The sequence below is a fragment of the Pseudopipra pipra genome, chromosome 17 (genome assembly GCF_036250125.1).
Source record: "Pseudopipra pipra isolate bDixPip1 chromosome 17, bDixPip1.hap1, whole genome shotgun sequence".
In the NCBI taxonomy this organism is placed as follows: domain Eukaryota; kingdom Metazoa; phylum Chordata; class Aves; order Passeriformes; family Pipridae; genus Pseudopipra; species Pseudopipra pipra.
In genome coordinates, this window is record NC_087565.1 from 15,059,478 (window position 1) to 15,081,278 (window position 21,801).

The window sequence follows — 21,801 nt, forward strand, 5'->3', positions numbered from 1 at the left end:
GGACCGGTGTGATGGCAGGAGGGGCCCTGCTCTGTCCCAGCCCTGGGCACACTCAACAGCCTCGTTAATGCCACATTTTCGTACTTAAAAGAATCATCGAACGGTTTGCAGTGGGAGGGACTTTAAAGACGATTCAGTCCCACCCCCTGCCATGGGCAGAGACACCTTCCACTAGACCGGGTTGCTCCAAGCCCCATCCAAGCTGGCCTTGAACACTTCCAGGGATGGGGCAGCCACAGCTTCTCTGGGCAACCTGTGCCAGGGCCTCACCACCCTCACATTGTGACATTTCTTCCCAATATCCCACCTCACCCTGCCCTCTGGCGCTCGGAATCCATTCTCCCTTGTCCTGTCCCTCCACACCCTTGTCCCAAGTCCCTCTCCAGCCACCTTGGAGCCCCTTTAGGCACTGGAAGGAGCTGTAAGGTCTCCTGGAACCTGCTCTTCTCCAGGCTCGACACCCCCAGCTCTCCCAGCCTTTCACAGTTCTTACATCACTGCCAACACTGCCCCAAAAATACCCACAGGTGGGTCAGGCCCCGGGCCCCCATCCCTGGCAGCTGCACCCCCATTGCTGAGGCTGTGCCTCGAAGCAGCAGGGACCCCCCCGAGGGTCCCCGAGCCCCGCACGTGTGGCCGGGGCAGCAAAAACCCACCCGGCTCCTCTTGCCGGGATCACCCGGGAGCGTGTCGTGGAATGGCCTCCCGGGGAGGCGCTAGCCCGGCTCCCGAGCCCCGGTTTGACGGGGGGGACCGGAGGCACCTGAGCAGAATGTGCGGGGCCGGTGCCGCGGGGCCCACGTGCATTCACAGAGAAAGAGGCGCTACGGGGGAGCCCCGGGGAACAGCTGCTGTGTCAGCGGCTCCTGGGCCGGGAGAGCCCGGGGCTGCAGCGCCGGCCGCGGCACGGAGCGGGATAGGGACCGGGCACGGGGAGGGCACACTCCGGGACATGGACTGAGTCTCCCCCACCCCCCCCCGGACCCTCCCCCGCCCGGGCCCTCGGGGGCGGGGCTGGCCTTGCCTGCAACTAGGTATGTGTTGTGATTGGTTGGCAGGACCAGTCGCCCCCCCCACGAGTTATTCCCGGAAGTATGTTTGACACAAGGCCACACCCCCGTGTCCGCTGGAGGCGGCCATTTTGTTCCGCCCGCCATCTTATGATAGGGCGCAGCCATTTTGTGAAACGTCATGCCGCTCTGTGATTGGCTGGCAGCCATCTCGTGACACTAGGGTACCCACGTGATCTCAGGCAGCCCTGTGATTGGCTGCGTGCTCCCTCTGGCCTCAGGTAAGAATTATATACGTGATAGTGGAATTGTCATTTAAGGGCGTGTTTAAATACGTGTAAGAAATTTTTTTTGTTTATGTGTTATGCACCTATTTATATATGTAACACTTTACCGCGTGTTTAAATATGTGTAAGACATTTTTTCTATATGTTATGCATTTATTTATATATGTAACACTTTATCCCTGTATTTGTATGTATATATGTATGTACTGCATATATATGTAATTTAATATAGTTATGTAATTAACAATGTAACAGCATTTATGAAGCTGTAGGGATTAGGTAATTTTAATATATTTAATATATTTTAATATAAATTACATGATACTGTATAATAATATATAAACACATAAATATTATTTATATTTATTATTATGCAACTAATATAAATGATATCTATAACACACAGGTGAGCAGGTAAAGCCCGGGGGGGGGGGTGCTCTGCCATCCCCAGCGTGACCACAGAGGGCACGAACACGCGGGCCCTGTGAGGCTGCGCAGGGGGCAGGACCCCACCCTGCCCTGCCCACCCCACCCCGAGGAACAGCCTCGTGTCCCCCTGCCCTGGGATGTGGCCCTTCCACAGATCAGACCAGGGGCAGTGCGTTGGTTTTGGGGTAAATAACCCACTCTCTGCACTCCTGGGAGCTCTTCTCTCTGAGGGGCAGCAAACAAACAAGTCAGGTGGGCACAGCTCCCCCAAGCTCCCAACCCACTGCCCACCCAGCGACCCAGCCCGGGGCTGTGACTGTCACTGAACAATTTGGGGGGCTGGGCTGGTGCTCACTGACCCTGGAAAGGGGCAGCTCTCAAGGACAGCTCCCAGCAGCAGCCTCAGCCACTTTGGGAAGAGTAAATAAAACAAAAATTTAAAAAGTTAAAAGAAAAAAAATCACATTTCCCTGGTATTCCCTAAAAGAGCATCTTTGCAACCCTTCCAAAAACCCGACAGCGCAAGACAACAGTGTTTCTACCCACACAGAATCATTAAGGTTATAAGAGGCCTGCAAGATAAGAGTCTAGCCTTTAACCAAATCCCCCTGTGCTCACTAACCCCTCTCCCCAGGTGCCACCTGGGAACACCTTCGGGACACATCCAGGGATGGTGCCTCCAGCATTGCCCTGGGCAGCCCATGCCCGGGCCTGACCACCCTTTCCATGAAGAAGTTTTCCCCAATATCCAACCTCCTCTGGCACAACTTGAGGCTGTTTCCTCTTGTCCTGTCCTTTGTTCCGTGAGAAGAGCCTGACCCCCACCTCAACCCAGTGCTGAATTTGAATCACATCATGGCCAACCTCTGATGGGAATCCAGCCCCATGTTTCAGAGTTTAGGGTTGTGGGCAGAAACATCTCATGGACAACTCAGGACAGCACACAAACGCTCAGACAGCATTCAGGATTTCACTTTTATTTAATTTTTGCTTTCTGGATCACCACCACTCTCACTGAAACCTCTGGGATTCCACCTCCACCCCCATGACAGTAGCATACAATCTCCCAACTTGTTCAAACATGAAGAAAAAAAAATCCCCAGCAAGATCCCTCAGGATGGGACAAAAACCTTTAGTGGGAGGGAGTGGCAAAGAATCACATAGTGGCAGCTCTGGCTCCGAGAAGCCAGAAAAGGAGACTTACAAAGGGAAAAACGGGTTAAAAAATATTTAGCAATCCTTCCTCTACCCAGAGAGCAGGGAGATAAGGAAAAAATAGTCATCTGCTTACACACAGGGTATATATTTTTACACACACTTTTACACACATCTAGATATAGTACATGTAAAAATATATGCTATACATCAGCCCACCCTCACCTAGGTGTGTCCCACCTGCATGGGGTGCATGGGCAGGTATACGTGTGTAGGAATTACTATACAGGTACTACTAAGTGTCTATGTGCATATGTACACATCGTACAGGCCGGTGGCCGCTCCTGCCCCCCTCTCTGTACACACACAGATCACCCACCCCAGCACCAGGATGCTCCCCTGCCCTCCCCCGGTCCCACCCACTCAAACAGGTCCCCCTGTGCAGCAGCTTCTTTCTCAACAAGCGATTCAAGGGAGGTAACTTGGGAAAGGAATGAGAAGAAAAATCGAAGTGATGTGGCTCGTGTTCTGTGGTCCTTCAGCTCCACTCCTATGCCTGGAGGAAGGTCCAGCTCTCAGGATCAGTTGCTCGCTGTCCCTTCCCCCCTTGCCAGGTTATTGCACGTTTGCTTCTGGGCTGCATTTTAACCCCTCTGTACATTCTACAGGCCCCAGCATCTTCTCCCTCCCATAAACAGAGGATACAACCCCCCGCCCCCAAATCCTTGCCCACCCCAATATCCCATCCCAAGGAACACAAACCCCGAGGAAGGCTGCTGGCTGGCAGAGTGCAGCAGGAGTGCACACCAATGGGTGTTCTCTGCAGGAACGGGGGTTTGGAACACGGGAACTGAAGCCATGCAAAGAGTGGGAAAAAGGGAGCAAGGGGAAGGAAAAATAAAGGATGAGAAGGGCAAAACAGATCTAAGGAGGAGAAAGAATACAGCATGGCAAGTGCTCAAGGCTTCATGTTTTCTTGTCCTCTTCTTGTAAACAAGCTAATAATTTTCATGAGATAGAACAAGTAAAAAGACTGAAGTTCCAGGTCGAGGGGCTGGAGTTCCCAGGAGTCTGTCCAGTCCATTCAGCGACACCACAGCCAGGGAGAAAACGAGGGGCATTTTTTTCTTTTCTTTTTTTTTTCTTTTTTTTTTTTTTTTTGTTAAAATCTTCATTACTTAAAGCTGAGAGAAAAAAGCCAACTCAGGAGCCCTTTTCAAGGATGGCTCATTGTCTAGACTGAATAAATCACACTAGTTTCAAGAGAACCTTTTTTTTCCTTTTTAATGACTTATAAAACCCACCCGGTGCCGTGCTCTGCCCGTGGCTCAGAGGCGGGTCTGTGCCTCGGGGACGTAGATCTCGATGCTGTCGGCGCTCTCCGTGGCCGAGTTCTGCCGCACCGACGCCGCGCGCTTGGCCGCCATCAGACGTTTCCGCGCCTCCTGCCGCTGCTTGTCCGAGTCGGAGCCTTTGTCCCGGTTCAGCTGCGATTTGGACTTGGCTGGCTTCTTTGGCACTGGAGGGGGTGGTTTCTTCTCTTCCTTTAGGGAGACAGTAAGGAAAACCCCAAATCTAAAATAAACATGCACAGACAGATGCCTGCTCTGACCTGGTAGGGACTTTAGGTGTGAGGGACTGAGCAGTGAGATCCAGTGTCAGGGGAGAGAAGCAGGAGCAGCTCTTGAGCAAAACACACCTAAAAACCAGCTGCCCCAGTTTCTAGAGATGTGCCATTTTGCATTTCACAGACTCATAGAATGTCTCTGAGTTACAAAGGACCTACGAGACTCGTGGAATCACAGAATGGTTTGGGCTGGAAGATCATCCAGTTTCACCCCCCCTGCCATGGGCAGGGATACCTTCCACTAGACCATGTTCCTCCAAGCCCCGTCCAACCTGGCCTTGAACACTTCCATGGACAGGGAGTCCACAACCCAGAGGTTGATGATCCACAGACAGGATCATCGAGTCCAACTCCTGGCCCTGCAGAGACACCTCAACAGTCCCACCGTGTCCCTGAGAGTGCTGTCCAGACGCTCCTGGAGCTCTGGCAGCCTTGGGGCTGTGACTACTGCCCTGGGGAGCCTGTTCAGTGCCCGACCACCTTCTAGGGGAAGAACCTTTTCCTGATATCCAACCTAAACCTCCCCCAACACAGCTCCACGCAGCTTCCACGGTACAGGGGCCTTCTGAGGTGGCCTGGAGTTCAGAGGTTGTGTCTGGCCGAGCTGGAGGTCAGAGCACAGCACAGGCGGCAAGAAAACATGACTTGATCTGGAACTGCAAAATTTTAATATGCTGCCCTGCCCTGAGCCACAGTCCTTCTACCCTTACCTGCAGAGCCAGGGACACCACCTCTTCTGCATTTTCAAAAGGTTCCAGTTGTTTTCTACACTACTCAGGTACTAGGAATAGTTAAACCCATTCACCCACTGCTGGGAACACTGGAGGCCCCTGCAGCACTGGTCACCACTCTGGGCTCTCTCCATCCCAACAGCTTTTCCCCTTGTACAAAACTGTTCCCAATTTTACTCAAGAAGAATGGCTTCAGTACCTTGCAAGGCTGTGAGACCATTCAAGTGCCAGATGGCAAAAGTCCTTGAGAGCATCTGTCTGCAGACAGAAATAGATACCCAAAATTGTCTGCAAGGTGCTCTGGCCACTCTCCAGTGCCCCACACTCACCTTTCTCTCTGGTGTCTCTGCCAATTGCCAGCTATTTGCTTTCAGGTGGTACAGCTCATCAAACTTCATGCTGATGTCTTCAATGGACAACTGAAGGAGATCCCAAAATCCAGCCAAATCCTGGGCTGTGGGTCTGGGATTGGCATTAGGGTTCTAGAAGGGAAAGCATTAAAAAACCCCCTTGAGAACAAACATACCTTCCTGCAAGCAGAGCAGCCTGCAACCATATTTTACCTTTTACCCTTTCACGCCTGCCTGCAACCAAAACCATCAAGAACCCACAGGAGACACCAGCCCTGAGCATGCAGACACCCAAAGTCATCATTTACAGCCCAAAACACTTCTGCCAAGCTCAGGAAGCAGAGGTACTGACTGCACTTCTACAGCAGCCTGAAGAATAGCCCTGAGATAGACACTCTCTGCTGGCACTAATCCCACAGCAGGAACCCCCACCTGAAGGTCCCCAGCATGGGAATCAAAGCCAGAACACAGAGATCCTGATTTCAGGGTGGGAAATAATGGAAGTGGACACACCACAACACAGACACAGCTCTGATGCCTGGAGAATTCACATGCAGATGTACAGCACTCCAAGGAGCCAAACAGAGCTTTCATGAGCAAAATTACTTTGCTCCATTCCCCCCCAAAACAATGTGAAAGCACCAGTACTTCTCAGGCTAGGGTAAAAAAATTTTAAGTAGCTTAAATTTCTTCCAGGAACAGGATTTTCCCAGTTCCCAGACAGCTGAACTGCCATCGTCAGCCCTGGAAAGCCTGGGATCACATTGGAGCAACTCAGCACAAAGCTCTGCTGATAGCCTGGCAGCCTGTGGTGCTGCTGCTCAGCTGTGATCAGCCAGAGATCAGCAGGCAAATGCTCAGCACTTTACCCTCTCCTTCTCATGTTTCTCTGGGATTATTTTGCATGTAAAGGGGAATTCACCTCTGAGAAAGTTGGCAAAATCCATAAAGCTCGAGGGGAAAACAAACCCACAGATTCCATCAATCCACATTAGCCCTGTTCAGCTCTGAACAAGGGCAAACCCCTACATTCCCTTTGCAGAAATCGATTCCACACTGGTCACTGTGTGACCAGTGTGACAATTCTGTCGGGACAGTTTTACCAACCACATCATCTACACACAAAGGAAGCATATCTGGTCAAGAGTAGGCTTTCCAAACAGTCCCTCCTCTTTAGCCAAACCTCAGCAGTTCACCCCAAAAAGCCCTTGAGAAGCAGCAGGTTAAGCCAGCCCTCACCCACCGTGGCATTGACCTGAGGCTACAGCTGCACTGCCCTTGTTTTCAGTGACAGCAGCCTGTTAATACCTCACCATGTTCCTGTAGTGCTGCTGAAGCAGATATATTCCCTCTCAGAAACCAGAAGAGACAAATCCAGACTCACCAAGTTTTGTTCACAGAGGCCATGGAATTGCTGGAACTTCTGTGACATTAGTAATTGTGCACTGCCCACTGCACTCAGGACTTTTCCTAAGACTGTGGGTGAGGAAAAAAGAAAAAGACTTCATTTGAATGGAGTATTAAATGCAGCAATAAACTCCAGTGTTTCTGAAGCAAAGAAACACTCAAGTTATTAGAAAAACAGTTTCAGAGATCTTCAGGCACTAAGTGCTCTCAGGGAGAGATGATATTTTGAAACTACATTTGTCTTTACCATCTCTTAATGCTCCTTCTGGTAGGCCAAAAGTAGACCAGGCTGAGGACATTACAACACCCAAGATGGCAGAAAGTTCTTTAAACTGCCCTCAACCCCTCAGGAGCCACCAGCACCACCTGTGAGTAGGTCTGCTGGCACCTCCTCACAGATCACATCCTGCTCTTCCACCCCTGCACGAGGTGAAGGTGGCAAAGGGCAGGAGACCTGTCTGCAACCTCCGTGTACCAGCAGGGATTAACATACTGAGGACAGGACTTCTGACACCCAGGACTTCATGCTCCTAACAGGTTTTCCAAGCAGCCTTTGGGCATGGCTCATTAGTGCAAATACACTGTTTGGGTTCTTCCCTTCCAAAGGCAGGTTCAGAGCCTCCCCCACTCCTGGGCCTGCAGCTCCATCACTAGCGGGGACCAGCTGAGCCCCACTCTCCCCCTGCTCTGCTGCTGCACCTGAGCTAGTTCAGAGTGTTTGGAAATCTTAGTGGGACAAGCGTGTGCTGGGCTCACTCACACCCACCAAGGGTTTGGTTACAGGATCTACCAGCAGATTGTTCTTAGAGGTCACAGCTCACATGAGTGTTGGTGTGTTTCCTTGTCAGAGCACTCCTGCCACAGGTCAAACCAGGTCACCCCGAGGCAGGGAGATCCCTGGCAAGGCCTGCACCCTTGGCAGCCAGGGCAGCACTACAGGGCAATCGGATTAGGCATTAGCTCCCCGGGCCCCAGCAGTGACAGTGAGCTAAAACTGAGCCTCACCTTTGTTTCACCTTTCTCAGGTATTAAAAACATAAAAACCAGACTCCATACAAAGATCCTGCCCTCTGCAACCCTGTCACCCACTCCTGTCACTCTACATGCACCATAGGCATGATTCCCACTGCAAAAAGCTCACAGTTTGTCAACTCATTTGAAAATAATGAAACAAGCCCAACTGGGACTGAACCCAATAATATCAAGTGGCCTTGTGTTCCCTGTGCATATGCTTTTGGTGTATTCAGCACAAATTCAGTGAGGCTTTCCCATATGAAGAAACCTCCACTTTCCTATAAAGACAAGTTCATCAACTGAACATATGAAACAAGCTCAAAAGTTGTGTTCATTTTGTCCCACTGCCAGATAAGCTTTTCCCTGTTTGAATGTAATGCGTGAGGCTTGGAGAGATCCCACAACCTCCCTGAAAGCTTTTCCCATTTAACTTCTTTTAAGATTAAATCCATTTAAGCTTTTAGCAGTTTCGAGTAGTCAGAAGCCACATCATCCCGTGCACGTCTTACATGCTGCATGACAGCCTTATTTCTTATTCCATTTGCTAGAGGAAGTTACCTTATCCTTTCCAAGGAAAAAGTGTTCCTTATCCCATCCTCACCTCCATGCTCTGCCTCTGTGGGCTTCAAGTAATTTCACAGAATCAAGGAATGGTTTGGGTTGGAAGGCCATCTCATTCCTACTCCCTGCCATGGTCAAGGACACCTTCCACCAGGCCAGGTTGCTCCAACAACACCCATCCAACCTGGCCTTGCTCACTTCCAGGGATGCGGCAGCCACAGGTGCTGCCAGGCTGCTCCAGTTCAGAGGCTGCCAACACCCACCTTCCTCAGAGAGATTGTTCTCTTTGGTCTCCTGGTCCATCTGACGGCACCAGCCTTCCAAGCGCTCTGTCTCTGCCTGCAGCAGCTTCAGGAACCAGAACCCATCCCGCCGGCAGGCCCCGGGCTGCGTGGGCTCCGATGGCGATGTGGAGGTCTCAAGCCAGGGGTCAGGAGGAGGAAGGGAAGAAGGCTCCAGGGCTGGGTCATTGTTTTCTCCATAGGAGAGGTTTCTCTTAATCTGTGAGGGCTTGGCTGGTTGCCTGGTGGCGGCATCAACACCAATGGAGTTGTGCTGGGGGCACTCAGCGAGGCTTCTCTCAGATGATTTACAGTTGGAGTTATTGGGCTCCTGTGTGTCAGAGTCTGTGTCCTGTTTGGAGGACATGCTGCGAGAGTGGCTGTTTCTAGAGAGATCAAAAGCAAACATTCAATAGCAGGACTCAACCTGGCCAGCCTCCCGCACTGACAGTGAAATCCATTTGGTTTATGCCTACAGTGGAGCCTCACCCTGCCCCTCCTCACACACAGACACACCACACACTCAGACAGACAGAATTATAAGGTTGCCTGCTTACTGCAATCGGCCGTTCAGACGAGAGGGCTGACGCACATCTATAATTACAGCTTGTATTTTTTTATTTTTTTATTTAATGTCAAGCTCCTATTGATTTGGCTGTTACAGAACAAGTGGTTTTTGCAGTGGGTACGTGCTGTGGAGGAAGAGCTCTCCATGGGCCCCATTCAACACCACTCACTGGCACAAAGCAGGGAAGAAGGTCTAAGCAGAAGTGGGGGAAGCACAATTTAAAAGAAAGAAAACTACACAAGGTTGCGTCTCACTTACCGCCACTCGTCCTCTACCTGTACCCCGATGGACTGGAATTTGGTGGCTGGTGGAGGAGGCTCCTCTTTTGCCACTGGCTGAAGGCAGTCAACCTTATTAAACAAAAAAAATACAGACAAAAACAGACACAAGAACTCGCTGCTGGAATTCACATTAGTAGACCGGGGTGCTGCACACACACAGAGCAATGCTGACACCACACGCCAACGGGAGGGTTGTCTAAGGAGAGGCATGAGGCTACTGCTCAGCTCTGCTCCCACCTGAGGATCAGGGCTGTGTCCTCCGGGCTGCTGCCAGGTACCTGCTCTAAGAGCCCACCCACCTGTGTCTGCATGGCAGGGCAGGGCCGTGTGTCCCTGTGTGTGTGCCATCCCACATGGGCAAGGGCCAAGGGATTCAAGTGGGGACAGAGAGCTGATTGAGACTGACAGCAAAGCCCTGCTTCCTCTCTCCCAGGGACTGACACCCTCCACAGCTCCAGATAAGAGGGTTAGAAGGTTTTAGGAAAGAAATCTAGGTGGCTTGGGAACTAGCTCAGAGAAGAGGAGAAGATGGCACTCAGCCTCTCAATGCATGTTCTCTCACCTTGCTGCCCTTCCAGCAGGTGTTCTGCCCCACTAACCCTGCAGAGAAGCTTCACTGTCACCTGTACCTCACTGGCCGGGTAGCCTTGCTGTAAAGCTGATGGAGAACTTGTTCAGCACACACACGGTGGCTCAAAGCTCAGATCCTACATTTAAAGCTGCTCAAGTTCCCATCTGCAGGAAACAGCCCTGAACCAGCACCTGGGACAGAACAAGAGCTGATAGCCACCTGTAACTAAGAAACCTGTCCCCAGAGGAGGGTGCAGCTCCAGAGGATGCAGTTTTGCTGACTACAGCATGGATTTACATGGGTTCTCATTTGACCACAAAATCAACAGCTCATTTCCACAGACTTAAATGCTTCCAGGAAGGGAAGCAGCAACCTGCTGGGAATGGTGGACAGCAAGGAATTGATCCCTCCTGCCTACAGCTCTGGGACCACGTGGCACTGCAGCAGCCCATCCCATGTGGATGTTAAGCAGAAGGTCCCTAGAACCATGGCAGACAAGGAGCAGGCTGATGGGAAGGAGTACAAAGTACAGGCAGACCAGCAGCAAAAGGCCTCTTCAGAGGTACTCACTCAGTTAACATGATCCCACTGCTCTCGGAAACACTAAATTTGTACTAAAAGAACTTAGTCCTTTCTGGGCTGTTATGGGAAGGTGCTACTGTCCCTCACCCCAGGAACACAGGCAGTTAGTCTGACAAGGCAGTGAGTGTCTCTTGCTATTCTAAGTGAGCTCAGATGCACACTTGGTCACAGAAAAGGCACACGCTAAATGGATGGGGTAAGGACATTCCTTGGGACAAAGGAGAACAAACTACTCCATACTTGTATGCCTATAGACGACAGCTTTCTTTTGGGGATATTCTCCACTTTAGGCTCTTCGCTAGTCAGAGTCCCTTTGTCACTTTTCAAAGTTGCATTTTTCTGAGGTAACTCTGGAGTGTCTCTGGCTGGAGTCACGACGCTCCCCCTCGTCACACTGGGTGTCCTGGTGCTGTCCAAGCTGTCCGAGGAATTGCTGAGCCCTGACTGGCTGGTCACCTCACTCTTGTGGTCCTGGCTGTCCAGGTAGGTGTCCTGGGCTGATTCAGTGCTGCTCTGCACAGTGACAGAGATGAACGGCTTTGATGTGGTCCGTGGTGGGACAGGAGGTGGAGTCTTTTTATATGCCACTAGGCATGATGAACCTGCAGTGACGGAGGTGGGAAGAATGGAGAATGCAAAAGACAGATTGGAGAGAGAGAAAGAGATACAGTGAAAGAGAAAGAAAAAGCAAGTCAGTCACAACATTCAAGAGGCACCTCCAAGCAGCAGCTGGAGGCAGAGAAGCAGAACCAGCCCACAGCCAGCAGCTCACACTGGGGACCCAAACCAAAGCATAGGGGAAGCGGAAGGCAGAGCCAGAGCTAGCTTGCAAAAGAAGTCAAAAGGAATACCATGATGTGTGAAAATCTGGAAATAGAGAAGAGGGATAGAAAAGCCTCCCAAGACTGCTACAGGGTTTGGCAGGTGTAAGCCTCCACAGGGGGAAAATATTCTTTGTCTAAACCCTATGTTTTAGTGTCCTAGAACAGCCAAGTGTCTCAGTTCTTTGTCCCATCAGTTGACAAGTTTCAGTGTCTGGATCAGGGTGACAGTTTTTCCTATAAAAATGGAAAAAAGCCATAAGTATGTTAGATGCTGATTGTAGGAATATATCTGAAGTACCTGACAAACCTGTCTGCTATGTGCTAAAGGAGAAGACACCACCTGGACACAACAGTCCAAGGGTGGCTACTCCATGACTCCAGTTCCAAGCAGCTGCGAGGCTGGAGATGCTGGCACAGAGCACACGTATCCACCACAGGTATGGATACACACATGCCTGGCCACACAGATCAGAGGAGCACCCACATGAACCTGGCCACAACCACAGCCTCATCTTCCTCCTGTCACTGGCTTGACAGAATGGAAGTCCACTGATGAAAATACATGTAAAAGGTGGATCCTGCAGGCATGTTTAGGCTCTCAGTCTGCCAGGGATATACAAGCCCCTGAGGCCACAGTCCCACTCCAGCTGCTGTCCACCCAGGACAGGCTGCAATGGGCAGGGCATGGCCAAACACACTGACCAGCCACCTAACCACACACAGCTGACCCCTTTTATCCCCTTAACCCTGTACTTCCCACTCTTGGTCTTCCCCAAATGACCGAATGCTCTTATCCTACCTTTGGTGTCTCCCCTGAAGTCCTGTACAATCCCAAACTGCTTTTCCTCTACACCCCATAACACATCCCAGCCCCTGCCAGCAGCCTCCTCGGTCTGAAAGATCTACAGTTTCTCCCCATGGCTCACAGTGACATGTGTCAGACCTGGGCACCGAGGCTGAGGCTCTGCTGGGACAACCCCCAGAGGGGCCTGGGCAGTGCTCAGGGGTTCTTGGCTTGGTGACCCACCTGCCATCATCTGTCCCTACTCTAAGGTTGTGCAGATGGGCCTCTGGAATCAACCTGGGAGAAGCCCAGCAGGGTGTGATCTGAGCTTCTGCTGTTGTCTGAGCCTTCATGGGTGTGTGGAGGAGCTCTGTCACATCTAACATTGCCCTGCTTCTGGGCATCACCAGAGAGGCTCCATCACCCTCCTTGCACAGCACTGCCCCACCACTGCTTCACCTTCTGTGAGGGCCACATTCCCAGAGTGGGAAAAGGTGCTGCTGCCAGGTTTCTCGCAAGGGGTCTTTAGGTCTGTGTGGCTCTGGCATGCCAAGCCCTCTGGTCCCACTCTCCCGGCAGGGAGCTGAAAGATTGCATGGATGCAGGTTTTGGGGGAATCCCTGACCAGTCAGCCCAGGGTTACCCTTCTCTTGCCTCACTGTCTTGGTGGTGGGCCACAGCCAGGCTTTGTCCTGCAGGTTGGGCAGGAAGCTTTGCTGCTCTAGGTTGGGAACAGATCAGCTCCATGACCACCCTGGGTCACAGAGAGCCAGGCTGGCCTGAGCTGTACCTTACACGTGAAAAGGAAACGTGTCCCTGCCCTGGACACGGTGAGGCAGCACATCACTGAGGCACAGCTACAGGGCAGCCCCTTTCCCACATCAGTGACAAACCAAGTGTCCCTAAGTCACTGCAGTACAATGATGTGGGAAGCTCTGATGGTGGCAGGGCTGCCACTCTCCTTGGTTCCTTGCCCCAATCCATAGTCCTTGGTCTCCAGCAAAGGGATTCTGTCCCTCAAATTGAACCCCATGCATTATCTTGGTCCATGCACACCTTTTCCCAGGCCCTGACACACAGATGTTGTCAGGTACCAGCTCAAACTCTGCCAGGTCACCCAGCACCATAGAAGGGCTGTACAAACTTAAAACCAGTTCTTAAGTGTTTTCCTAGTACAGCTCTGATGGCTGCAGGGGCTAGGATTCCCTTAGGTTCTTTCCATGCTTCAATCCATATTCCCTGATCTCAGTAAAGTTTTGCACCTCAAATTGCAAGCTCCTACATCCCAGTCCCATATACAACCTCGCCAAAACCTGTGGACAGTGACTGATATATATACATATATATGCAAATACAGATAATTTTCATTAAACGATACTCTTAATTTTACCATTTCCACCCCTTAAGTAACCACTAGCATATTAACAAATTTAGTACCAGATTAGACCAGTCCCCTGTTAGGAATCCTTTGACTATTTAGAAGTGCAAGGGCAGGCAGAGGTACCTGCTGCTCCCCAACATTACCCTCCACCCCCAAACCTCCTGCATGCCCTGGGCAGCTCCCAGGAGGGCACCTGACAGATGTTTTGATGTTTCAGGACAATTAGACAATCTGTTCCATGGATAGTTTTAGCACAGTTAACTGAGAAGTATCAAATGAACCTGATCCAAATGGATTACAGGTATGGAAAGGGATGTTTCAGGTGACAGGAGCCTCCTGGCAGCTTCTGTTTCTGTCCAGACAGCTGCCTGTCTGTGGAGCCTGAACACACTTGAGGGGCATCCAAGAGGGGGATTTCAGCTGCCTCAACTGTTTCCAATGGGACCAGAGCCAATCCCAAGCAACCCTGGGAGCCGTATTCCCTGTGGAGCAACTGCACAGCTCCACCCCAGGCCTTACTGACAGTATTTGGATGTGCCCGTATTTACATATCCCAACATTTACTGTATTAACAGCTAAAGTTACACTTCAAAGGAGGAACCTAAATGGGAGGGATTATGGCAGGAGGAGATCTGTGTTTCCAAAAGCATTTCTGTACCCCAAGACGCTGAGCAGCCCTGACAGTGACACAGTGCTGCCTTGTGTTACTGTACCAGGGCTACAGCAGCTCCAGGCCAGGGCAAGCCACAGCCACTCAAACTGGTGAAAACATGTCCATGTGCCCCTTCAGTTAAGTACCTCCCTACTCCATATGACTTCCGTCCTTCGCCAGGGACAGGGCCCAGCCCACAAACTGCAGGGTCTCCTGCCACCCACGGGCTCTGTGACACCGCTGTGCTCAGGGCCAGACTGCTGGCAGCACTATGGTGGCTTGGCTGGCACCTTCATGAGGAGCTCATCTCAGGTTTCCCTGCTGCTGACACCAACAGGGCTGTAACTGGGGAAAGGAAATCGATGGCTATCTGACAGTCAACAGTGCAGTGAGGCAAAACAAGGGGAGGGCACCGCCGCACAGAAAGGCAGCAGATCCTGGGGGAGATCAGGAGTGTTCAGGGTCAGTAACTAGACCCAAATTCCTTCTCCCACCTACCAACAGACAGCACAAACTGTTTGTACTGCTCTGTTTACAGAGGGAAACTGCAGCATCCCCCTTGGCTTGTTCATGGGAATCCCTTTGTGCCATCCCACTTGACTGAAGGGCAGCACAGGCTCTGCTAGAAGGGAAACACCCGGGACCAACAAAACACACCCCTGCTCATGTACATGTGGTCAAAGGGTTGACTATGAGAGCTGTAAGTTTAAGGCTCTAAGAAACATTGCAAATGAAAAATGCAAAAAGATCAGGAGCTTTGAAGAGCTAGGGATGCATTTATTAGTGCAATTGCAAATTAACCCCACTGAAGCCCTCCAGAACCATAAAACAGGACTTCTGAATGCCCAGCAAACCCAGAAAACACCCCTTCCCTAAATGCATTTCAAAAGCACAAGTCAGAGCAAGCCCACCTAGAACAGTCTGCCCTTGGCCCTCAACACAACTCTTAACTAAGGTTCAGTGTTTCTTGCATCTGTGGGAAGAGACAAACATATTGAGGAAGCCAACAGCATCCCAGTGTTTCCACAGGAAATGCAGGTAGCATGCCCTCCTTGCTCAGAGGCCATTTATACCAGTCAGGAGCATTCCAGTTGCTGACTTACTCTTCCAAAGGGCTACAGCGCATCAGGGCATAGATCTGCTCTGGAGTTGCTGCAAGTCACAGTCTGTTATATTTTAAAATCAGCTTGTGCTGTAATGTGGAACTACAATCCCCATGGGTACTGGAACAGGCACACACTTCTGCAGAACCATCAGCTCAGTCTGCTTGGCAACATCAGCAAACGCCCCAAAAAGGTGCAGAACAAGGAAGTGTGGAAGTTGTGCTTAAGCTTCCAGCTTTGCAGCACTAGGCTATTCCTGCTCACAGGATCTTCTAAGGTTTATTTCAGCAAGTTGTTGGAATTGAAAACGTGCTGTGGATGACTGATTTTGGGGGGGAAGGATGTTTGTTTATAGCCTTCCGTCATTATTTTTAGAAAGCAGCGAGTTTCCAAATTTGCACCTTCCACCTGCCCTGGAGGCTTGGGCAATCCCCACTGATGTAGCCCCAGGCAGAGGAGCTGTGTCTGCAGAGCCTTACACCGGACAGTCCTCCAAGACCCTCAAAAAACAGCTGGGCATGCTGGGATCTTCTCCCTGTCCTTCCAAAGAGCCAGGCATTTGATTCTTGGAAGACTATACATAGAGTAATAAGAGAATACTAAATCCAGCCCGTCTTAAGAGGCCCCTGTTCACACCCCACCAGGCTGTTACCTGCTCAGTACCTAGAAGCACCAGGATCACAGCCAAGTTATTTGGGTTCAGATTTAAATATCATAATTGCCCTCAAGTGTGTCTGCATGAAGTGCTCAGTTGTTCCACTGCTTTTGCTGATTCAATACAGCCTGGTGACACTTCTCATCATTCCAGGAACTTCAAGGACCTATTCAAACCATCCTCATTTTTGTTAAATCACCTCAAAGGCGCCCAGTCAGAGTCAGCTGTGCAGTGAGTTCAACTGCCCTCAAACATCAGCAGGGCTAATTGTTATCACTGTCCTGCTCTGTGCATCCCCCCTTCTCCTTGGGAAGAGCTGAAGGAATGACCTCTGTTCCTCGCAAAGCAGAATGCCCCAAAATAATCCCTTCTACAAGACAAGCTCATTTGCCTTTTAAATAAAACAACCCTTGGTCTCCCAAGGGTTGGTCTTCCAGTTGCATGGCTTTGGGCTGGCCTTTGCCACAGGATCTCCCTGCTGGAAGGAGCTGTGTTTGGAGGCAGTTTTCAATAGCAAAGGGAACTGCGACAGCTGCATTCCAAGAAGCCTGACCTCTGATTTTCATCAGCTCAAGGAACACTTCAAGGTTGGAGCTTTAATGAACTGCAGAATGCTTTACTTGTAGAGAGTTGAAGTGAAAATGATCCCCAGTTACAATTACTACTGAAGACAATACAGACACTGATTGATTTTATGGTTCACAACAATCCCTTCAGACCTGATTTTTTTCATAAAACAACATTTCTAGCCATTACAGCCATGGCCAAAGAATACAGGTCTCCTCAAACCTGTATTTGGTCTGTAGAGAAGCTATTTTGAATATTCTGCAGATTGAATGTCAAGATACCTTTAAGATACCAGGTGGAGGCACAGATGAGAAACCTAGCCAAATTTTGTTAGTGAACAGGAAAATTACAGAAGTCAGAAATCATAAAGGCTTAGGTTGGAAGAGCCTTAAAGCTCATCCCATTCCACTGTCTGCCACGGGCAGGGACACCTTCCATTAGACCAGGTTCCTCCAAGCCCCATCCAACCTGGCCTTGGACACTTCCAGGGATGGGGCAGCCACAGCTTCTCTGGGCAACCTGTGCCAGGGCCACGCCACTCTGACAAGGGAGAATTTCTTCCCTAATATCTAATTTAAATCTCTCCTCTTTCAGTTTAAAACCATTCCTCTTTGTCTTATCACTATCTGTCCACGTAAAAAATCAGTCTCCCATATAACTCCATCTGAACACAATGGGAAATCCCCATGAAGATGTCATCTCTTGCTCTGACAGAATGACTGTCTTTAGAGTGCCAGAGAAATTTTAAAAGAAGTCTTACTGTGGTTAAACAAAACTACTCCTGGAAAGCAAAGACAAGCGGCTGCATTTGTTCAGAAAGACAGTTTTTGGAAATGCTATAAACACCTTCTGCCTCAGTGTTTCCCTTCATGAATCTTAGTAGCACTGATCTTTGAAAAAAGAAAAATCTCACCTTGATACTACACAGGTAACAGGCACCTGATGGGGAAATGCTGCTGACTGACTAGGCTGGGGGAGCCAGGGAAGGGCCATGGGCTCTCCTGCCAGCCCTCTATCCATGCTGCAGTCTGACCCTCAGCAGCAGCAGCATCCTGGAGAGAGCAGCTCCCCCACATCACTATCCAAATCACATGCTGCCTCCACAGGGGCTGATGGTGTCCACAGAGCCCTGCAGAGTGACCAGCCAGGCAGAGCCCTTGAACTTTCAGATAACCCAAAGAAACACTAACGCTTCACCAGCTCCCACAGCCTTTGGCTTTGCTTACTGTACCTGCTGTTTATTTATCATGAAGCTGATTCACAAGCCAGGCTCTGCTTTAAGTCTGGGGACAGGGCATTCTCCAGGAGCTCCTCCCAGCAGCAGCACCAGGGAATAGCCCTCATCCATGTGCACTACAGCCCTGTGCATCCAAATCACCTTGAGTAGTTTGAAGGGGGTCAATGGAGATATTCAACATTCCCCTTGTTATTGACCTACCCATCCTCAGCTTTCAGCCCCGGCACAGCTCAGCAGGCAGAGCAGCAGTGTTTGGGCATGGCTGGAGTGACAACTGGGACAAGGGGACCACTGTGGGCTTGTCGCTTCTCCCATCTTACAATTATCTTGTTCCCAGGACAGATAACCAGGCCTTGGGCTCTCTGCCCCCATCCCTCCCCACAGGCAATGGGACCTGTCACATCAGCCCCTGGATTCCAGGCAGAAGCAAGAGCATCACAGTGGCATCAGCAGGCACAGCAAAGAGGCCACACCGAGAGCAGGCACGTCTGCAGTAGGGACCAAGGAGAGCTGAGGGGCAGCAGGCTGGTGTCACATCCTGGCACCCCAAGGCAGGAGTGTCACTCCTACTACTGCAGCTGTTCCTACCACCAGCTATGGAAGACGAGCAACATCACTCAGGGTTGTACCTCTCTCCCTTTTCCTGACCCAACCAGCTCTGGAATGGCTGTTGCTATTTCCCCTTGAACAGCCTCAACTCACTTGTGAGACAAGTACAGAGGGGAGATACAGAGGGGAGAACCATTCCTCCCACTCAAGCTCTTCTGGGAGCAGCCACAATCCAACACATACCTGACCCACACTCAGCTCCCCACTGGCACAACCTGTACCAGGATTGCAGGCTGCATTTCAGCAATCTGGCATTTTGTTGCAGAAAGAAATAATTTTTTAGCTTTAAGCAAACACCTTAAAGCTCCCCAGTGCAGCAAGAGAAGCTGTCACAGGAAGCCCTTCCATGTTTGCAGGAACACAGGATTAAACAGACCTGTGCAAATAGGTCTTCGCTTTCCAGCTGGGAAACCGCTTGCAAGTGCTGCTCCAGCAAGCACAAAGCTGGTAGATCCATCACCTCGTGCTCCTGTTCAGGTCCAGCACCCAACCCTGGTCACAGCACTCCTGCACATCCCCCCTGCTGGCAGGACCCATGTATCCATCTGCTATTAGGAAACGAGGGCCGGCCCTGCACTTGCCCAACCACTGCCAAGTAAGCAAGCTCATGCATATCCCTGAAACGAAAGAACAGGACAAATCTGCAGGAAAAGGACCTCAGACTCAAGGGAGCATCTCTCAGATGCTGCAGTCAAATGCAAATAAAGAAGCTAAAGGCTCTCTCTGAACATCAGCCGTGCATTTGTAGACTAACAGTAGAGCTCTCATCCAGAAATCCATCACAACATACTTTGTACAACCACTTGTGTTCTATGGTCACCCATGACAGAGATGCCCTCAGGGAGAGCTGCAGTGTCCCTATGCAGTGAGACTCCCAGGGAGTGCCCAGAGCAGGCAGGGGGCTCAGGTGGCAGTATCCTGTCACTTCGGGTTGCACAAACCTCAGCAGCCAGTTCTGATTAGAGACCCAGTCCCTGTACTTTGGAGGGGGGAGCAGGAACACTACCTAGGGAAGGAAAAGCTGAAAACTGTGATATCTTTACATGAGAGACCTAGGATTTTTCCATGTACCAGAAGTTTGAGCATCACTGAGATGCTCCAGTTTGGAATTCCTGCACAGGGAAAAGATAATAAGCACTGATACACTGAGAACTGTTACACAGGGAAGACAAGGCAGCTCGTTTTTTTAAAAAGAGCCTCTTGTAGAAGGTCATAAATTTAAAAGAGGCATGAAGCAGAACCACAGACACTCCCAAACCCATCTGCAGCAACTATTACTGGAGCTGCTGTGTTTTAGAAGCAGCAGCTTCTAAAACTGATTTCTCCCCACCCTCCCCAAAGTGATTGTCAGCAGGGGTTTTAAAGCAAGTTGCAACAGTGGTAAGAAACTCCAGCCTGCTCCAGCCACGAATCCAGCAAGAGTCCATCTGCCCTGAGGGACTCAGGCAGGTCTCCAAACCAGCTAGCGCAGAGCAGTGGCCTAAAGGAGCATTCCCTGCCGCTCCCTGCCCAAGGGCTTAATTCATTAACAAGAACCAAGATTCCCCAAATCAACCATTCTGCCTCAAGAAGTCACTGGGAAGACAAACACCATGGTCCCAAGGGAGCATGGTCCCAAGGGAAGTGGAATTGCATCTCTGATGGGTTGGGGGTGCCTGGACCCCAGGGACAGGGCCCTTTGCCTCTCACCTGCCAGCTCACTGCCCATTTAGTGCTGGCACACACCTTTTTCCAGAGGGGTGAAGGGTTGGTCCACCAGATCGGAGTTCCTTTGCTCTGTGCTGGGACTCAGGCTGTGCTTACCTCTCCCCCCTCCCCCCCAGCACCCTCCCTAAAAAGGGGTGATGCTTTGGGAGCTTAACACACCAAGAGAGGTGAAGCAGCACAGCTAAATGGAGCCCAAGCCCACAGAGCCCTGGGATCTCCGACTATCAGCCATGCTTCTGTAGTCTCCACCAAGCCCAGGGCCCTGCTCCAGGAATTCAGTCATGACAGCAGAAGAGTCCCCAGCAGCATACAGACTGTCCTGCCAGCGTGGGCACAATGGAGTCACCACGGAGTCCTCCTGCTGCCAGATCTTGCCTGGCCCCACCAGCAAAGCCAGGCCTGCAGAGTTGCCAAACCAGCCAAGAGCTCACCCAGGCAGGCCAGAAGCTTGAGCTGCTCCATGACCACACCTGGCCCTTCCCCAGGCAGATCCCTGGGCATGCAGACCCTATGGCACAGAATAGGAAGCAGAGGCTATCAGAGAAATGCCAGTGGAACTCAAACCCATGGCAGGTTTCACAAGTGTAGAAAGCTCTTGGCAACAGCAGCCCAGCTGGACTTTAAAGCTGCTCTCAGACACATCATTTCTGCCCACTGGCCTTTGTGCAGGGGGTGCAAAACTGGCGGTACCACAGTGCCAAGGGGCCCCCAAACTATGAGACCCAGCAAGACTCACTGCATCAGCCGGCAGCCTCTTTGCTACACAGACACCCCACTGAGCCCTCTCCTCACCTCAGGACCCACTCACAGCTCCATGCTGGCTCTGACCCTGGCTAAGCTCTGAACCATCCATGCCACAGAGGATTTCTAGAGACAGCAGACACTTCCATCAGACCCTGCCACTGGAACAGGTCACTGCAGCCAGTGCCAGATAAGAGAAAGTGAGACTCGACAGACAGGAGCACACACCACCTCACAGAGCCCACCTAGGGTCAGCAGCTCAGCATCCCACCACTCGCAGGGCTCCAGGAGACACGAGGACCCTTTCAAGCACTATAAGGGCCACAGCTTAGTGACCATGTATCAGCCTGCACTGAAAGGTGCTGCCACAACAAGAGCAACAACTCTTTCTGCTAATGCATCAAAGCATCCTCCTATTCCAGAGAACCGTGCCTGCAGCATCTCACCCAGGTGCGGCAAATAAAGCTTAGGACTAGCACAAGGAACTGTCCACTGGACTCAACCATGAACAGGTTGTCACTGCAGCAGCATGACCACACAGTGCTCAGGGCAGCTCCAACACCATCAGCCAGGAGACTGGAAACAAGAGTGACCCAGTTAACAGAACAGGAGAGAGAAAAGGCAATTGAAGTTATCTAGAGACTGGCATTCCAGAGAATATTTTTCAGGAATAGCACTTATTGCAGG

General features: G+C 50.9%; 1 protein-coding gene across 11 annotated transcripts in view; it reads right to left on the minus strand.

The window, feature by feature from the left end:
- Positions 1 to 2,687: 2,687 nt before the first annotated feature.
- Positions 2,688 to 21,801, minus strand: part of DLGAP4 (DLG associated protein 4) — a 149,137-nt gene continuing 130,023 nt past the window's right edge. For 8 of the 11 annotated variants that reach the window (XM_064674430.1, XM_064674432.1, XM_064674429.1 and 5 more), the window contains 6 exons: positions 11,095 to 11,456; positions 9,679 to 9,770; positions 8,835 to 9,238; positions 6,974 to 7,065; positions 5,569 to 5,721; positions 2,688 to 4,425 (listed from right to left, as the gene is read on the minus strand). In XM_064674430.1, the coding sequence (XP_064530500.1) occupies positions 4,210 to 4,425; positions 5,569 to 5,721; positions 6,974 to 7,065; positions 8,835 to 9,238; positions 9,679 to 9,770; positions 11,095 to 11,456 (1,319 nt within the window). In that variant the 3' untranslated portion in view covers positions 2,688 to 4,209. Of the gene's footprint in view, positions 4,426 to 5,568; positions 5,722 to 6,973; positions 7,066 to 8,834; positions 9,239 to 9,678; positions 9,771 to 11,094; positions 11,457 to 11,705; positions 15,003 to 21,801 lie in introns of those variants that run through there. The other 3 variants (XM_064674431.1, XM_064674439.1, XM_064674440.1) reach the window with 3 other exon arrangements.